This window comes from Opisthorchis viverrini (genome assembly GCF_000715545.1).
Source record: "Opisthorchis viverrini unplaced genomic scaffold opera_v5_12, whole genome shotgun sequence".
In the NCBI taxonomy this organism is placed as follows: Eukaryota; Metazoa; Platyhelminthes; class Trematoda; order Opisthorchiida; family Opisthorchiidae; genus Opisthorchis; species Opisthorchis viverrini.
The window spans coordinates 1,773,722-1,791,436 of record NW_008751668.1 but is presented as its reverse complement, the minus strand read 5'-3'; the positions used below and the strand labels follow the sequence as shown (position 1 = coordinate 1,791,436).

The 17,715-nt window shown below is 45.0% G+C and overlaps 2 protein-coding genes across 2 annotated transcripts in view; both read right to left on the bottom strand.

Annotated features, from left to right (window-relative positions):
• T265_01142 (hypothetical protein) overlaps window positions 1-3,797 on the bottom strand; it is a gene marked incomplete at both ends in the record, with an annotated part of 14,489 nt that extends 10,692 nt beyond the window's left edge. Inside the window, one exon of the mRNA XM_009165103.1 lies at window positions 3,650-3,797. Coding sequence (XP_009163367.1) covers window positions 3,650-3,797 — 148 coding nt within the window. The remainder of the gene's footprint in view (window positions 1-3,649) is intronic.
• Window positions 3,798-8,091: 4,294 nt separating this feature from the next.
• T265_01141 (hypothetical protein) lies at window positions 8,092-9,868 on the bottom strand (the record flags this gene model as incomplete). The annotated part of the gene is made up of 2 exons (XM_009165102.1): window positions 8,092-8,328; window positions 9,785-9,868. The coding sequence occupies 2 exons, from the start codon at window positions 9,866-9,868 to the stop codon at window positions 8,092-8,094; spliced, it is 321 nt and encodes a 106-aa protein (XP_009163366.1).
• Between the last annotated feature and the right edge of the window lie 7,847 nt (window positions 9,869-17,715).

Genomic DNA, 17,715 nt, shown 5'->3' with positions numbered 1-17,715 from the left:
AACAGTTGACACAAACACAGAGATTTAGTCCCACTGGTTCAACAGTCAACAAACAGTTCAACGGGCGTAAATACTGTCGTTCAGCAAGAAGTCAGCAGGTCGCACCGGAAAATTGTGTGTTCGTAACATTAAAACAAACGTCATGATACAATGTGAACGACAGTTACAAAGTGTGGTTCAAGTTCAGGAAGAATGGTAAATGTGACAACGGATTACAGACACTACAGGTTCTCTACTCAGTTGCAATAGGCATCCGAGTTCGAGTTGTGAAATTATCATGGGTAATCAGCAGACTACTGCTTGCCTGGATTCAGATTTGTGCGTGGCCTTTAGCAAATGCGCAGCAGAATACCATCATATTCGGGTATATAGATTATTGCACAAAGCCTCCTTCAATTGAACGACCGTTAGCTGTGCATCGTTGTGGATTTGGCTTGTTGAAACTCAATGACTGGTGCGTGTAACAATGCGATATCCGTTTTAGCTTGCTGCTCGTTTATTGCACTTGATTTTACGCGTGTTTAATGGGTTAGAACCATCTAGCTTCGGAAGGCGCCTTGTATCTGACGCCGCAAGGCCTCAGAGGAAGTGCAATACGGCTGAGTGATCCAGCGCGGCTCCTCATCGTGGAACGGCTTGTACCGATCACAGTTTGATTAGTTGTGAACATTATAGTCCACCATGATACTGCGCCTATTTTTCCCACCCAGCAGTTGAACGATTTGTGGCCCGACAATTACAGAAACCCGGCAACCAGGAACATTAATGGAAATCATTCTTGAAGAGTTAGAATGTTCCACAAACCTTAGGCTAAACACTGCTGTCGGCTGTCCAGCTTTCAAACTGAAGGTGTTGGCTGATGATCCGAATTGTTCTCCGTTTTGGGTTTGCGTATTCAAGCACTGCAAAACTATATGCAATCATGAATTCCACAAACAAACCTTCCTTTCTGCAACCTAGGCCGAAGTCAGCTGAGTCGCCTTATGTTCTGCATGAAGAGAGTGCGAGAGTAAAAAATTAAACTTTCGACGCCTGTTCGATTTTGTCCCTGTTGAGGTTGTGGCTACTCTTTCGCCACATACATGACTGTACAGCTCACCGCCACTCGCTAGGTAACGAGATCTATTTTTTCTTGCACTCACAAATCACGCCACAGGATTGTGACTCACTTGACTACATAGCTCACAGCCAAGCCCTTGATCCCAAGACTTGTCTTCCTTTCCCTAAACGTACAGATCATGACACATAAGGGTGACTCATCTGACGTCGACTGTCTTCCGTCCGATAAGGTAGCAACAAGTCATGCGCTGACACCCACACAAGCAAACGTTCCTACACATAGGATAACAGCACAGCAACACAACTCAACAGAGCTTCACACGTCACCCAGTTCGGAGCAGAGCCGCTCAGGACTTACGGCACTTCACTCACGGATATTCAGGACTACGTGTGGCTGTTACAATGGCGAAGAAGACACGAAACCTGCATCTAGTCTTACAACAGAGTTCATCAACCTGTACTTGCAAAACGATAAGTCCCTTGTTCGCATATATATCTGTTGTAATAATTTTACTCAACAGGCTGATATTGTTAGTGCTCTCCGTTTTCTCGTTCACATAACTGATTTTTGGGTTCTAGTAGAGCATTAACAAGTTAAGTTCTTTCGTCCTGATTATCATTCCCCTCATGTGGATCCAACCTGTGAGAATGTCGGTCAGGTGCCGAGTAAATGAACGCATTGCATGATACTGCTTACAAATGCCGCTTTACACCAGTCACTAAGGCTACTCCTGTTTGTTCACCACAGCCCTTGAGATGTAAACTCCTCGACGAAGTGGCTAAAGAAATGCACCTGTGCGTACTTTCCGTGCTTCATTTATGGGAGCTTGCTGTAGTTCCGGAACTCTAATTCAAGATCCAAGCATAAGAACTGAGCCCGCGTTAAACCCATTCTCCGGTAAACACCGGACACAAACTAGTGGCCGTTCTGGGGGCGCTGGCGTGGGTTGCTGGTTTAATCAAGAAAAGATACCTCGCTTGGTTTGTCACCCGTAAACAGTCAGATCGGAAATCTCCTACCGGCACTGCTCAAAGCAGCAATCACATATTACTTGTGGTAAACATATATGGACTAATGGAGCAGGAGAACCTCTCGTATCAAGAAATAAAAATCCATCTACATACCGCAAGGAGCTAACGTCCACAACTGAGTCATTTTGGTTCTATTGAGGCATATTTGGGTTGCGTATCTAGTTTGGTTTCTAAACACGGTAACAGAGGTGGGTGGCATTCACCACATAGCGACGACCACTAGTCGTCTGTTTGTTGCGATGCATTTGTGTGGAGAGAAAGTTGTTACTCGTTCCTCTCATGTCAAACAACTATGAAAACCGTCACCGGCCACCGATTGTGGTTTAGACCATGATCTTGCAAGATTTGGGTTCCCTTTAAGTAAGCTTGATTAACCTCAAAAATAGGGCTTGCAACTAAGTAATGCACGAGCCCTCGGGATACCAAAATTATGTTATCAGATGAAAGCGGTGTCTAAAGAGACGTAGAGAGCCTAATGATCCATTTATTTATCGACTCATTAGAGACACGCTCATTTTCGCGCAGCCAGATCACCACGGTTGACGTGTAGCAAGCAACAGACGGCAAAATAATGCGATACATGTAGTGGAGACCAGTGAATTTGTCAGCAATCATACTACAGTGTGATGAAACCCGTCTTGCATAGGCAAGTAAGAGCCAGAGGTAGAAGATTTGGGGCCACAATTGGTAAGCGTCACCAAGGTCGAATATACTTGAATATGTGAGTTAACTACTTAGGACGTCAAAACATAAATGAAGATGGTGGATCGGGGCTATTTGCGGGAGAAGAAAGACAATGACTCGAATCAATGCAATGCATCGTTCCACTTCCTCACAAGTAACATATATCAGAACGAAAACGGAAAACTCGTAGGCGTGACGTGCTTGGTGCTCTATATTGCGCCGATGTACTTAGTTTGTTGGACATCCCTACGGTTAGTATGATACGAAACGGCTTTTAAAAAGGGATTTCACTACGACTATCGGAAATACTTAGGTTAGCTATGCAAATAAATAGGCAAGTTTTGATTCGTGGACTAATTGGGGCCACTGAAAATGGATGAATGAATAGAGGGCGGAAACTCAACAACCGCGAAAGCCAGACGAGATAGTCAACGACCGACTGGGGTACCAAGCTACAATTAGAGAGGGGTCGTAGAACGGAAGAGATCGGACCAAATCAGCAAAAACGGTTAATTGCAGTGGGTACTCGATGACATAGAAGAGAAAATACTACTTCATCGTTATCGCGGCGGCAAAGAGAGTTACTCAAATGATCCTGAACCTGATTAAAGGTGTATGACCGACCCAAAAAGAGGGCTCGGATTTGCCCAGGAACATACTACGAATGGGTGCGAACGAAGACATGATCTGAGTAACATCAGCGGTAAACTAGCCTCGTCAGTAGGTGGTTTGATTGCCATAAGTGGGCCTTAAATTTGTCTGTTAGTTTTCCGGCTCCACCACCCAATTCCCACCCCTGGCACATTGACCCTAAATCATCCAGTTTACTCAGTTTAGATATGCTCCAAGTTCCCGGCTCGGTATGTTGGCTTACTATACTTGTCGTGGCATGCAACACCCAAGTTGATTCCACCATCCAGCGTCCACGTCTTCATTGACAGCCTCCTGCCATGATACCGTAGGGCCTGTATTAGCGTATCCCAACCACCATCCAAATAATTGTGTACCTTCTGCTCTGCCATGAAACAAGATAATATTTTGTGTGGCTATCCAAACTTGCTGCTATTCTAAGCGTACAGTCTTTGCACCTGCAGAAGTTTTACCGCAGTACAAACACTACATTTCTCTAAGGAACATAATATGATGGTTGGGGACAAACATCATTTTTAATATCAAGGATTATCGACTAGTTACTCGCTAAGAGTAACAGACTGCTGAATTTCGAAAATGTATGTCGTCGTAATTTCAGAGGACGCAAGGAAATCAGTGATATATAAGCTGTGCATCCATTTGGTTCAGCGATTGCCAATAGGTTTTTTCAAACTCGGTGCTCAAGACATAACGTGTAAAAAATTCTGATTGACTATAAAGTACAGATTTATAGTTTAGACGGTGTTAGACACCGAACAACCCAGTCAGCTAACTTTGGCTCCATCATGAAGCAAACTGGCCACAATCATTTAGTCCCAGCTAAGGATAGTGACCGGGGCGTTAGTCATTACAAATAATGAAGCTTATTGGAGCTTTTGTTACATGCACCTACCGCAGAAATAAGTTCAAAGAATGTGATGCAAACCGTTCATTCCATGTTTTTTACTTTTGAAGACGAACAACGCCGTCGTGTCCATGCCAAAGTGTGTACCATATCCAGTTTGATAGCACACCTGCAATTATTCCCTCCATACTCCTACCGTACACTCTCGTTCACTCGTCCCATTAACTGCAAATACAAACAAGCTCCTCGCCTGCCCTCAGCTGCCTCCATGACATGTTAATTCCAATCTGTTTGACCTTTCTTTTGAACTTAACCATTTCTATGTGTATGTGCTTCCCGCAAAGCCGACCTATACAGTTCACGTTCCGGCTCATGTGTTGTCACCATCTTTCTCTACCAAGGAACTACTATGCCCGGATCCACAAGCGGGGCACTAGTGAATCTCTGCAGCTTCGCTGTACAACATATTTCTGAGGTTCCCGTTCCCGTTTATCCGCTTTGCCAATCCTTCCACTTCATCATCCCCACTGGTAATTTTTCTGACCCTGGCCATGAACCCAACAGTCAGGGTCACGAGGCCTCAGCGGTGCTTCTAGATTTTGGTTCAGTTTGACGGGCTGAATGATGCCAACTCTGTTGCTTCACCAGATTTTATGTTCTGGCACGTCATTTTTCCACCGTTTACACTTTTCTTGTGATGTTTCAGGCATGGAGCATCTTGTCTTGCCTTCACTCCCGTTGTTTTTGGCCGCCAACTTTAGATCCTAACGATCAGATCTTACTCGTTATTCCCTAAAAAACGCACAGTAACTGTGCTTCCATGCCCGTGCCGGTTTAGTGGTGACCACGCCTACATCGGATAATGCCAACCCCCTATGACGCTGTCCCTTTTCCCAAAAACCCCCTTCACCCACGATCCCGGCCAGTTATGCTTTTCTTCTGACTGCTATCTCATGTTCATGCGTGATGGCATGCCACTAACAAGTTGGGAATAAACATTATTATGATGAAAAAACAACGGTGGACGCCAGTGCCACTTATAATTTGTATGGGGAAAGCGAGAATTATTGCACGATAAGTGATAAGTGGTACGCACGCGGGCTGTTCGTACCTACATGAGGATTATATAAAGTCGGATATAGCTGCACAAAATTAGGTGGCAGCTACAGTGTGCCTGAAAATACGTGCAGATGTTTTCGGTCCAAATTTATCAGAGAAGGAACATTCAGCCGCTCTTAATTATGGACGAGCACTCCATTAACATATGACTCCACAGGTAATACGGTACTGGTTCAGTCGCGCAGTAAACTTTCCTACAGTGACCATATTGCTTTAGCATTGCATATACATGCATATACTTATATACATTCCGTTTGGTTTTTCTGCGGCAGTGTCTCGTTACGTTCCACTAGTCCCTAGTCTACCTATTTCCAGGACGAATGCGCCTGCAGAATGATTTTAGAATACGTATGGTGGGGAAACCAATGTTGATACATTTTCTGGTAACAAGCTAGAGTTCTCAGCGTGACCACAGCGGTAGCATGAAGTGCTGCTTAATACCAAAAACGTCACGTGGAAGAAGCAAATTTGTCTATATACGTCACCGTTAGCGCCAGAGGATAATAATTAAAAATATACTTACGTCGAGGACAGATACTTTTATGCAACAGTGGATCCATTTTCATGATAGAGTTAGTTATAATACCAGTAAAATATGTTTAAAATCTAGAGCCTTTACTTGTGCATCGAGATGACTATAGAAGGCTCTCTTCCCCCCTTTAGGTCAAATAAACTAAATAGGCTAAATTGATGGGCACCAGTTCATGTGTGCACGATATGAGCAACGGTGAGGTAAGGTATACACACGGACACGTAAACGAAGAGTGAGATATTGAGTTCCAAACAACGGGCCATATCCCACTTAAAAACGTGCTCCAGTTCCTGCAATGTATCTACGTTTGACTTCTAAGGTACTCCACTGGTCTCGTGAACGAGTAAACATAGTCCTCTCTTTTAAAGTACAGAGCGACTTGTATCCTTCCGAAAAATGTAGCCTACAAATATGTTCTTTTGGGGTGTCTCCTTCCTCAAGATGCTAGATCCCTACCAAGTAATTTCAGCATACTTCCGAACTATCCGCTGCTCACAGAGGCTATTTTCCTCGAAACGTAGCTTTGGCAGAAATCCGTATATTGTTTCCACGTCTCGTCGCTCAACAACTCATAGCCAGAAGCTTCTTGCAACCTCACGGATTCACGGATTGATACACAGGATCGATCGAGGTGCCCAAGTTTCCCGGGTCGCTTTTGTTCTTGTCGGTCAGTGGCTGTCGTTCACCTGAAAGGCACAAGTGAAAAAAGGGTGTAGCACTGCTCTTTATGTTCTCAGCGAAGGACAGTATGCTTGCCAGCGCGAGGATTTGCATAAATAAGTGTCTAATAGTGCTTTAAACAGGGTTCTAGAAGGAGCGTGAACAACCGCCGGTGGAAGGTCATTCCATGCAGCTACTACCCGAAATGAAAAAAAGTTTTGTCCAATGAATGTGTGTGCTCTGAGCTTTTAAATTTCCTTACTATGTCCCCGCCGTGTGTTTGCTGGGTCAATGGTGAAAAACCTGTTTGCGAAGCTTTGTTCAGACAGGGCATAAGTAAGAATTAGGTCCCCTCGGAGGCGACGGGACTCCAGGGGAAAGAGACCAAACATTGCGAGACGCGTTTCGTAGTCCAGTCTCGTAGCGGCTCGCTGGACACACTCAATGAGGGTGACGTCTTTCGTGCGTCCTGAGTAGACAACTTGGTTGGCGTATTCCAGGAGCGGTCTGACGTAGGCCCCATAGAGCGTTTAGAAGTCCATGCGAGTAATACGGGAGGTGCGTCGGATCATCCGTAAAATGGCGAATGCCTTTTGAACCGATTTCTCATGATTTAGTGAGAAGGATAAGTTTGAGGAGACCCAGATGCCCAACTCCTTCATGGCATATATCCTCGTGATGTTTTTTGGTTCCTCTTCACCATGCATAACAAAGGCATTCGCTGAGTCCACTCCAAACGACATATGGACTACTTTTCGTCATTCAGAGGAAGGTGCCAGTCCAACGACCACTGCTTTACAGCGTCTACATCCATTTGGAGGGCAGTGGCTTTGGAACTCCAGGATTTCAAGTCGTCCGCAAAAACTAGACGTGGACTTGTAAGAACATTTGGGAGGTCGTTGACGTAGACCAGAAACAGCAGTGGTCCTAGAACGGAGCCTTGAGGAACTCCAGTGGAAACAGGCGCTGGAGAAGATGCACTTTTCTTGGCAGTTTTACAAAACACCAGCTAGGTAGTACATTTGTTTTAGTCCAGCGCGATGCTGCTGAATGAGGTTGTTGCAACCGAAAATGCGGAATATCCTCCCAAAAAAAATTAAGAACAAAAGGAGGTTGACAATGATGTTTTAGCAAGCCATATTTGCAAAGACCTTACCGAAAATTTATACGTCAACCCATCTATGTTTTTATTCTACATAACAAAACGTTCAGTGCACCCTCACTTGTTATCCAACAGCACCATAATTATGTAACTCAGTTTAACTAGCATCACCAGCAAGCTTAGTTTGTCACTGGTAAGGTTGTTTCTGAATGAACATAAAATAATGCATTAAACCGGTCTAATAGCATGATATCAAACGACCTGAGGCGTAAAGTCAAGCAGTTTCATTGTTCCTNGAGACCCAGATGCCCAACTCCTTCATGGCATATATCCTCGTGATGTTTTTTGGTTCCTCTTCACCATGCATAACAAAGGCATTCGCTGAGTCCACTCCAAACGACATATGGACTACTTTTCGTCATTCAGAGGAAGGTGCCAGTCCAACGACCACTGCTTTACAGCGTCTACATCCATTTGGAGGGCAGTGGCTTTGGAACTCCAGGATTTCAAGTCGTCCGCAAAAACTAGACGTGGACTTGTAAGAACATTTGGGAGGTCGTTGACGTAGACCAGAAACAGCAGTGGTCCTAGAACGGAGCCTTGAGGAACTCCAGTGGAAACAGGCGCTGGAGAAGATGCACTTTTCTTGGCAGTTTTACAAAACACCAGCTAGGTAGTACATTTGTTTTAGTCCAGCGCGATGCTGCTGAATGAGGTTGTTGCAACCGAAAATGCGGAATATCCTCCCAAAAAAAATTAAGAACAAAAGGAGGTTGACAATGATGTTTTAGCAAGCCATATTTGCAAAGACCTTACCGAAAATTTATACGTCAACCCATCTATGTTTTTATTCTACATAACAAAACGTTCAGTGCACCCTCACTTGTTATCCAACAGCACCATAATTATGTAACTCAGTTTAACTAGCATCACCAGCAAGCTTAGTTTGTCACTGGTAAGGTTGTTTCTGAATGAACATAAAATAATGCATTAAACCGGTCTAATAGCATGATATCAAACGACCTGAGGCGTAAAGTCAAGCAGTTTCATTGTTCCTTTGGATATGAGTTAGCGCTGTACGTTTACTAACAGATGGCATCCGTCATAGTGAGAATTGATCGGCCGACAGGTTGCACGACTTTTGCGGGGATATCGCTGAATTTTTCAAATGGTTGAGGATATATTCGCAGAGATCCTAATGTTGGCACCTATGTTTGAAATAAAAGGGCCTAAATCAGTCGCTTATCACGCCTTTTCTTTCAAATAAATCAGTCTCTTAGCAAGCTTGCTTGAGGAAAACATCAACGTTTTTGCGGCACGACCATATTCCATGGTCCATCTTCTCCTTAGATAGGAAGAGTCTGGGAATTGCGATTATCCGGTTCGTGGAAGCGAGTTATGACCAGATCGATCACAGGTGTCGGCGATTTACAATCGTTCGAATAACTGAGTCCCCATCTCAAGCTTAAAGTCGCTACGCACGAACGGCGTCACCGGCCACACTTGTGGATTTGTCGTACATGTGAGTTGCATTTTCCGGTCCTCTTTAAACTGCTGTATGCTCACTGAAGCCTATTTGTTTCACTCACAGCACTAATGTAACGCTAGAAACATAGCTTCACCAAAACAGAAAACTGCTCCGTCGTGAACACGAATGCACTAACCTGTTTATCCAACTACGGTCTACCGGGTTGTTTGTTGAGGTCGTAATTCAATGGGCCTCTGACGTAGCTAACGGCCAATGCGTTGAGGTGAGGATGTATATCCTTGACTGAGCTTCAAGTTACGTGCGTCAACTGCTTGATTCACGACATTATACACGTCTATTACCCGGTTGGCAACAAAGGTTGAGAAGAAGTATATTCCGCAGGCATCAGAGAACACCTATACCGCCTCTTCAATATGTATTACTCTGGAAGTGGTCTTCCACGCTTAGTCGCACCGGGCGGGTTATTCTGACGGCCATATAAGCAGCTGCCCACCTAAACTTTGGTAATAAAATGGACTTCAAGGGCTCCACAGATGACTTAGGGAAGCTTTAGTGTCTTAGTGCAGCCAAGACTACAAGGTCACTCAAAAACACCAAAATATCCCTGCTTACGGGTGTCTCCTCTAGCATGCTGAAACCGATCAGGAGCGCATCAGAGTCGGCACCGAATGCTGCTTTGGGCGCTGTGCGCGCCATTTTCGTTTCATTTACACGAGCAGCTTTCCGCCGAAGTGGCAAATGGCAAAAACTCGCTGGCATTAAACGACAACCTTCTCACTTTGGGTTTTCTAAAGAGCAGGTCACACATCACACACAAGTATACCTGTTCAGTGATTTGGAATGCCAATCACCCAAAAGTGACGTAGGATGAATTTATTGACTACTGGTCTTCATGAACCCGCCTAATTAGCTGATAAACGACAGATGACGTCGCATTCGCAGCTGCATCGAATGGTAAAGCCAGATGTAGGATTCATACCAGTGGGTAGGACTGAGGTCCCGTTGTTCAGAATGAGTCTAATCCGGCTAAATTTACATCACAGTCTGCAACGCAGAAGGATGGGGACCCATACTTCTATCCTGGGTATCAAGCTTGGTATGAACTGTCATATCTGCTGATTCGCCGGTCTGTGGTGTCTGCTGCTGACCCGCTCCAGTGCCTAGTGTCGGAGAGAGAAAGGCCCACGGAAGGGAACACAATAGCTATATTCCAATAAAGTGGGTGCGAGAGCGCGAGTGCGTGCGAGTGCGAAAAGTACAACGGCCTCAAGCTTTTTATCGGAAGGACAGTGTCTGAACTTGGTCCAGTGCTGACGCACGCGGTCTGGCTTTAGTACGAGGCAGGGACGTGCTGCATATTGCGGAGGCGTTGTCTGTCCTTGATCAACGCTGACTCGCGCTGTCTGGGTTTGATGCAAGGCTGTGACGCGCTGCATATTGAGGGGGCGTTGTCTGTCTGGTCAACACCCAGCGGAGCTGAGAGTCGCCGTAGATTCCGATCATTCAGTGGTTGCTTTCAGGAAGCTGACCTTCCTGATAAAAACATACTCCAAGCGTGCCGCGAGATAATCAAATTAGGTTAATGCAAATAATTTTCACTCCAGGAACTTTTGCTTGTTGAAATTTGAACGATTCAGCGTGTTTTGTACTGTACCTTGCTGAACTTGCTCCAGTGCCCAGTGATCGAGAAAAGAATTACAAAAGGGTACACAACAGCTATATTTCGAACAAGGAAGTGAGTGCATGCGAGTGCAAAAATGCAACGGCCTCAATCTATTTATTAAAGGGACACTGTATGAACTTCGTCCACTGGTGACGCACGCAGTCTGGCTTTGGTAAGAAGCTGTGATTCGCTGCATATTGCGGGGGCGTTGTCATACCCTGATCAACGCTGATTCGCGCTGTCTGGGTTCGATACAAGGCTGTGATGCACTGCATATTGACGGGGCGTTGTCTGCCCGGTCAGCATCTTGCGGAGTTGAGGGTCTCAGTAGATTTCGGGCATTCACCGCTTGCTTTTAGGAATCTGACTTTCCTGAAAATTTGATGTCACACCTAGAGGACTCAGAACATGTCGTTGATTTACAAACCGTGACAGGCATGGATTAGTCTGAGCAAGCAGCGAGGTTTCATGAATTGGAGATGCCGTAAGCGTGCCGCGAGATAATCAAATTAGGTTAATGCAAATAATTTTCACTCCAGGAACTTTTGCTTGTTGAAATTTGAACGATTCAGCGTGTTTTGTACTGTACCTTGCTGAACTTGCTCCAGTGCCCAGTGATCGAGAAAAGAATTACAAAAGGGTACACAACAGCTATATTTCGAACAAGGAAGTGAGTGCATGCGAGTGCAAAAATGCAACGGCCTCAATCTATTTATTAAAGGGACACTGTATGAACTTCGTCCACTGGTGACGCACGCAGTCTGGCTTTGGTAAGAAGCTGTGATTCGCTGCATATTGCGGGGGCGTTGTCATACCCTGATCAACGCTGATTCGCGCTGTCTGGGTTCGATACAAGGCTGTGATGCACTGCATATTGACGGGGCGTTGTCTGCCCGGTCAGCATCTTGCGGAGTTGAGGGTCTCAGTAGATTTCGGGCATTCACCGCTTGCTTTTAGGAATCTGACTTTCCTGAAAATTTGATGTCACACCTAGAGGACTCAGAACATGTCGTTGATTTACAAACCGTGACAGGCATGGATTAGTCTGAGCAAGCAGCGAGGTTTCATGAATTGGAGATGCCGTCAGCCTGATAATAATAGGCTCATTTCCCAAACAGTAGGGAGTATGTAAACGAGAGTATGATTGAATGTAGCCCTCGGCCACGACCTTGCTGTGACCCCGCGTTGTTTGGGGCGCGTATTCCTTCAGTCTACGATCAAAAGAATGGTGCATGTACCCTGGGGATTATCCACCAGTGAGCTGTTACTGACGTCAACCATGCTCAAAGGGTTTTTCGTGTATTGGACATGATTTCAAATGGTGGGGTGTGCGGCCTCTTGTGATTGCTGATTTTCACCGGCCATCCGGTACATCCTGATTGACTTTGAGCACCATTCAGCTGCCTCAATTTTGCCGGGCCCCTGGGAGTGCAAGCCAAAAGTATTACGATAGTTGACTCTGCAGTGCTGACATGCTGTATGTGATCCACAAGTTCAAGAACGTCTGTTTGAGCCTAAAAGGTTCCGACAGCTGGTGTGTTTTGACCCAGGTAAAATGAAGCAATGTCAAGTTATATTACATATGATACGAGTGACTCGCATGGCACATGATCTGTTGTCATCCAGCCAATATCTTTATTGTCCCATCTCCTCACTGTCTTTCGCAGTGGCACGGTTAACCTCACCAGGCGGCAGATACCTAGGACGTTCTTGGCGCGTCTCTCAGTTTAATTGTTTAACCACTCTTTTTTTCATGCTTGGGATACAAAGCTTGTCTGCATCGACCTGTTAAACATAGTTGAAATCGGTGCTACCAGTACTTGATGAATGACGTCTGATTCCAACACTTTTTATCTGGTCTTTTCAGCGGCTTCTGTGCAGCTTATTTTTGTCAGTCGGAATACTTGATCTTCCATCCGTTTTTCTTCTTTCATTCCGTCTGTAGACGGTTCTTTAGGCCTCTGAAAAGCCTCCAGAATCGCCTTAATGAGCAGGGATGGTACTTGCAAACACTTATCCACTACTCTTGACTGCATGTGGGTACTGACAGTTCGCCGGAACATCGTAGGCTGAAGTTGGTGTAAAGTGTCGGCCTCGGTTATTCATCATTTGAGCTTCATCCACTTTCCGTTTATTTTTGTAGCCGATGATAGTTTTGCCATACCTCATCATATTGCCTTATTCTGGCTGTTTTCGAGCGTTTTGATGCCATGCACGGTTCCAGTCGGCCGTTGCAGGTCGTCTATCAAACAACTAACCCTCCAAACATGGATGCAAGTTGTGTATTCCTGGTGAAGGACGGCTTTCGAATCTGCAACAGCTTTTTCAAGGAGCGGATTATTTGTGTCATTTCGCACTGCACTTTGCTTGTTTCAGGAAACAAAGAGGAGGGATATGGTAAGAAAGCTTTCCTAATAAATAAACTTGCTTCCTAAATGAGTGTGGCCCGTGTGGTCTTGCAATGTGACATTATATTTTTTTCATGTGAAAAACGCCATCAAAGAGGCGCACAATTACTTACTGACATGACTACAGCTGAGGCCCGCATACATGTGAGTAATAAGTAAGACATGAAATGAGTTTAAATTATAAATTGGGAAAGGTAGGTGTCAGCAGTCGGAGGTTTTACTAGTCTACTCTGTTCTATGCAGTAAATAAGAACACAGCTGATGTCGTTACACATCCTGCGTGGCATGAACGTACATTTATATGTGGATTTCATGATTTAATGTAGACTTGGGACTGCCGTGGTGCCCACCAAACGAAGTCAGGTGGACGAGTTGAGCTCTCATTTAAGGCACTAAGCTCAAAATGCTGACCGCAACGCAGCGGCGGTTGCTGTAAGTCTAGCGAAGTAACCCGACCTTTCCCAAATTTCAACCAGAGGGCTGGGAGACTATGTTTTTAGATATGTATTCTGAATGACCTGGTGGGAATAACCATATGAAAGCAGAAACGGTTCCATCCGGTATGGTCTAATGGGTTGCTGAGGTTCGCAATCTGTCCACTACAATGAGATACAGCTTCATCATAAATGTTCCTTGATATATGGAAGTTCCATACAGGGAATTTATGGTATGGCATCACCTGGGACTATGCGGCACTCGCACATTTAAACGCAAGCAACAGAGTAGCTGCAGTCTTAGATATACACAACATAATTGTCTGCAGCACATGGTACGACGTATTGTCTGGATTCTATCCGACATTTTAGTAGTGATTTTAACTCTCCCCCCGCTACAGCGCAGGATGTGTCGCGCTCTGGGGAAATTTAACGTTATTGTGCATGCTCATAAATTCATATCACGGCCAGAAAAAGCCTGTTCCTTGTCCAAGATACTTCCATAAATCTAATTTCACAGTATTTATTGCTTCTGGGTGGACGCTATGCAGCTGGACAAGTAATACGTCCAACATGCTGCGAATTATTGATAGCCAATTCATCACAAAGCTTTCACTGAAATCATCTGATCTTAATTGCTTTGCCTATTATCAATTAATTAGTTCATTGTTTCTGTGGACCAGTTATTAACATCAAGTAGCTCTTAATCCTTCGTGTAGGATTTGGCGCCGGAGTGCCCTGGATCTCTAGACCTCGCGGGTTAAATTTTCTCTGTTGTATACTACGTGAGCCTTTAAGATTGAACAAATGTCTTCATTCATTTAGGAACTGTTTACTCTCCGGTTGATCTGCAGTGGTAGGCAGCCTGGAAATCACATCGCGACGTAAAAACTCATTCTATGAATTATTCAGCTAATATCCACCTGTATGCGACACAGGATTGAACTATCCTTCCATCCTTGTTTAGCTTTCGGCGCTGCACGTGGCACTGCCAGTTTTAACGTTTGGAGGTCACCAGGTATGTCCCCCCAATCATAACTCCACGGCATGTACCGAATATTTGAAAAGGAACGCGAATTATGGCGATGGCAAGCATATGTATTTAATCAACACCCATGGAGAAAGGGGTAAAACGGAGTGCGGAACGAACGATAAGCATTGTGGGGGCGCGTAAGATTCAAATCGTAGTCCGGGTGCACGCTAAAAGAAGTAGATATAGACAAGGTGAGGCAGGGGAGGCCAAGAATAGATGTACGCTAAAAACCATATCGTATTATGATATTATGCTTCCGTATTAATGCCTTCCGACCCTTAGCAGGAGTAGAGCTCAGACTTGAGGTATTTTTGAGAATCGGGAGTCAGGAAAACTAAACATTTCATGGGCTGTTTCATCTTCTGACTTTCTTTCGTAGGTGCTAACACCCTAAAACGCGAGCACAGATTTTTGTGGAGGTATTACGTGACCTTGATTAGGGTTGGCGTTCACATAAGACAAGCCCATTATTATCGCAAAGAAAATATGCATACAAAGGTATATCTGATACCAAAAAGTTTTTAAAAATGCAAAATTTGCACATTTTCCCGGTAGATGGATAGTCACAGACTCGAATGTCCCACGTGGGTAGCCGGTAGGCAATTAAACACACCATGCTTCTTTAAAAACCCCTAAAAGACTCAGAATGTTATTTCCGTGGTGGTTTCTAAAAAACAGACTGGAGAATTTCGATTGGCACAATACACCAAACAATTCACATTATCAGTATTTCCATCCTTGGTCACTTCCCGTTTCAGTGGTGGGAAGACCACCGGGCGTAAAGTGTACTGTCCGTGGCGTCATACGACTGGCGGACCGGTGATGTCTCCATCAAACAAATGACAATTGCAGCAATTGGGACTTAGAGCCACCCGGTTGTGGTGCGAACGGTTGAGACCTGGTCATCTTTCGGACACTGGATTGGTCAGGCCCGGCCTCTGTTGTTGCCACTCATCTGAACAGTCAGGCCGGGGAATTCATTACACAATGGTCAGTGACCCATTTAGTTAGTGACTACGTCTTGATCTACTTGAAGGCAGTTAGGGTACTCAGCATGCACACTACAGTTGAGATGAAAGGAAATTACGTTTGTATCGGATCCACACGCTGCGCATGTCAGAGAACGTGGAACAATGTGGAATTCGCACAATTTTCAGCTAGCTTCCTCGGGTGTAGACTCTGACGCATAACTGCTCAGGACAAAAGGGGCATGGACATCAGGCCGATTGACCTTTTTGCGCACCGCACGTTTAGACTGCCCAGATATATTTCAGCAAGCATAATCCCTCTTGCGAGCCCGTATGTTTTCAAGTTGTTTCCAAGGTTAGTATAGGCAGTTTTATACGAAGAGTTGTCCTGCCAAAGAAAGAATTACGAGTTTCAGCCTTGACACGAAGTAGCAACGATTCAGATTAAGCAACCTAGCGGACTGTTGGGTGGTGGTGGTGGGTTTTAGGTTGCAATTCGGAACGTAGTTCTAACTTATCGTTGCCAGTCTGAACAGGTACATGTTTTGCCCGTTGGGTGGAGCAACTTCATCGTCAGATTATCCATTCCTACCGGAAACCTTTGGTACGAGCTTTGAAAACCACCAAACTACCGTAAAGATGGGTAATTGATTTACCACTGAGTGGTCGTAACTGATTTGAAACGACCCCCCACACCTATGGAGGCAAAGCGGTTCATTAATCTAGCCTGACAGCCCAGTATGGTGAGCGATCAGTACTGAGCTCGTTGGAGTCAGGTGCGACTGACGCCTCCGAGCTGAGGGCATTTGACGTGCGCATAGTCTCCTGGGGATGTCTAGCACTTAAGGTAGCCGTCTGGAGACTTCGAGACGCCTCAACTTTCAGCGGGTCGACGCATAACTGACATCAACAGATGGTGAAGTGTAAAATGCGGTTTTATAGATAGCCTTATAGGTGAAAGAATGAGCTCGAGTGTAGAAGATTCAAACACAAGGGTTAGTCGGAAATCCAAGGTACTTTTCAGAACTCATCCCGGGTTGAAAACACATATGACAATAAAATGCGCGCTCAACTGTGTGCATTGGAACGGCTCATCGACAGCAGTAGTGTGTGCGTCGTGCTCTAGTATGGCAACAGTGCTGCCCGGGGACTGTCAGTAGATGAACTGATGGTACTCAGCGGAGTGTACTATGCACACACGCTACAGAGGGGCGTCATCCTATTCTTCATTTTCCGTGCACAAATCGTCGGCAGAGTGGTGTAGAGATAGATTTTTTCGTGATATAACAACTTCCGTAGATGATACGAATACACGTGAAGTTCGTAGACCAGTAGTGAACCCTTTTGCCCTTATTCGTGTAATTTTCGAATTTTTCACAACTAACTGCTGAGTGTTAGGTCAAGAACAAGTAATTAGCGAAATACACTCATTTGCAAACTAATTTGGTTTTTCGAGAGACTCACCTGGAACGTAGCTGAATTTCTAGTTTGTGATGTTTCCAGGCAACTGAATGTCCTGCACCAGGCCGCCTCATGTTTCAGTCACTACGATATTCGAGATGTCGCGATACATGTTTATTCCTACTGCACTGCTCATAAAGTTGCTGAAAATTCGCTGACAGTCCACGACCGGTTCCGCCCTTCTTGGCCTCATTAGGCAGGTGCAGTGCCCGAGTTTCCGTCAAACCAAATTTGTTTGCAAATGAGTGTATTTCGCTAAGTTCGTGCAGTTTGGTTTCAAGTAGAACATAAGGTTGACGGAAACTCTGGGACTGCGCCTACGTGATGAGCTACAAGAAGGGCGAAACCCGTCGTGGGCTGTCGACGAATTTTCAGCAACTTTGTGAGTAGCGCATTACAAATATAATTACCGAGCTGTTTATTTGCAGGATTGTTCATGCTCTCGAAGTTGCGCCAACGTTGTCTAAAATACCGGACAAATATACTGAGGATCCATTCCTCCCATTGTGCGAAGTACCCCTACCGTTGGTGGTGTGGCAAAACGCGTTCATCTGTTAGCAACAGGCAACTTACGAC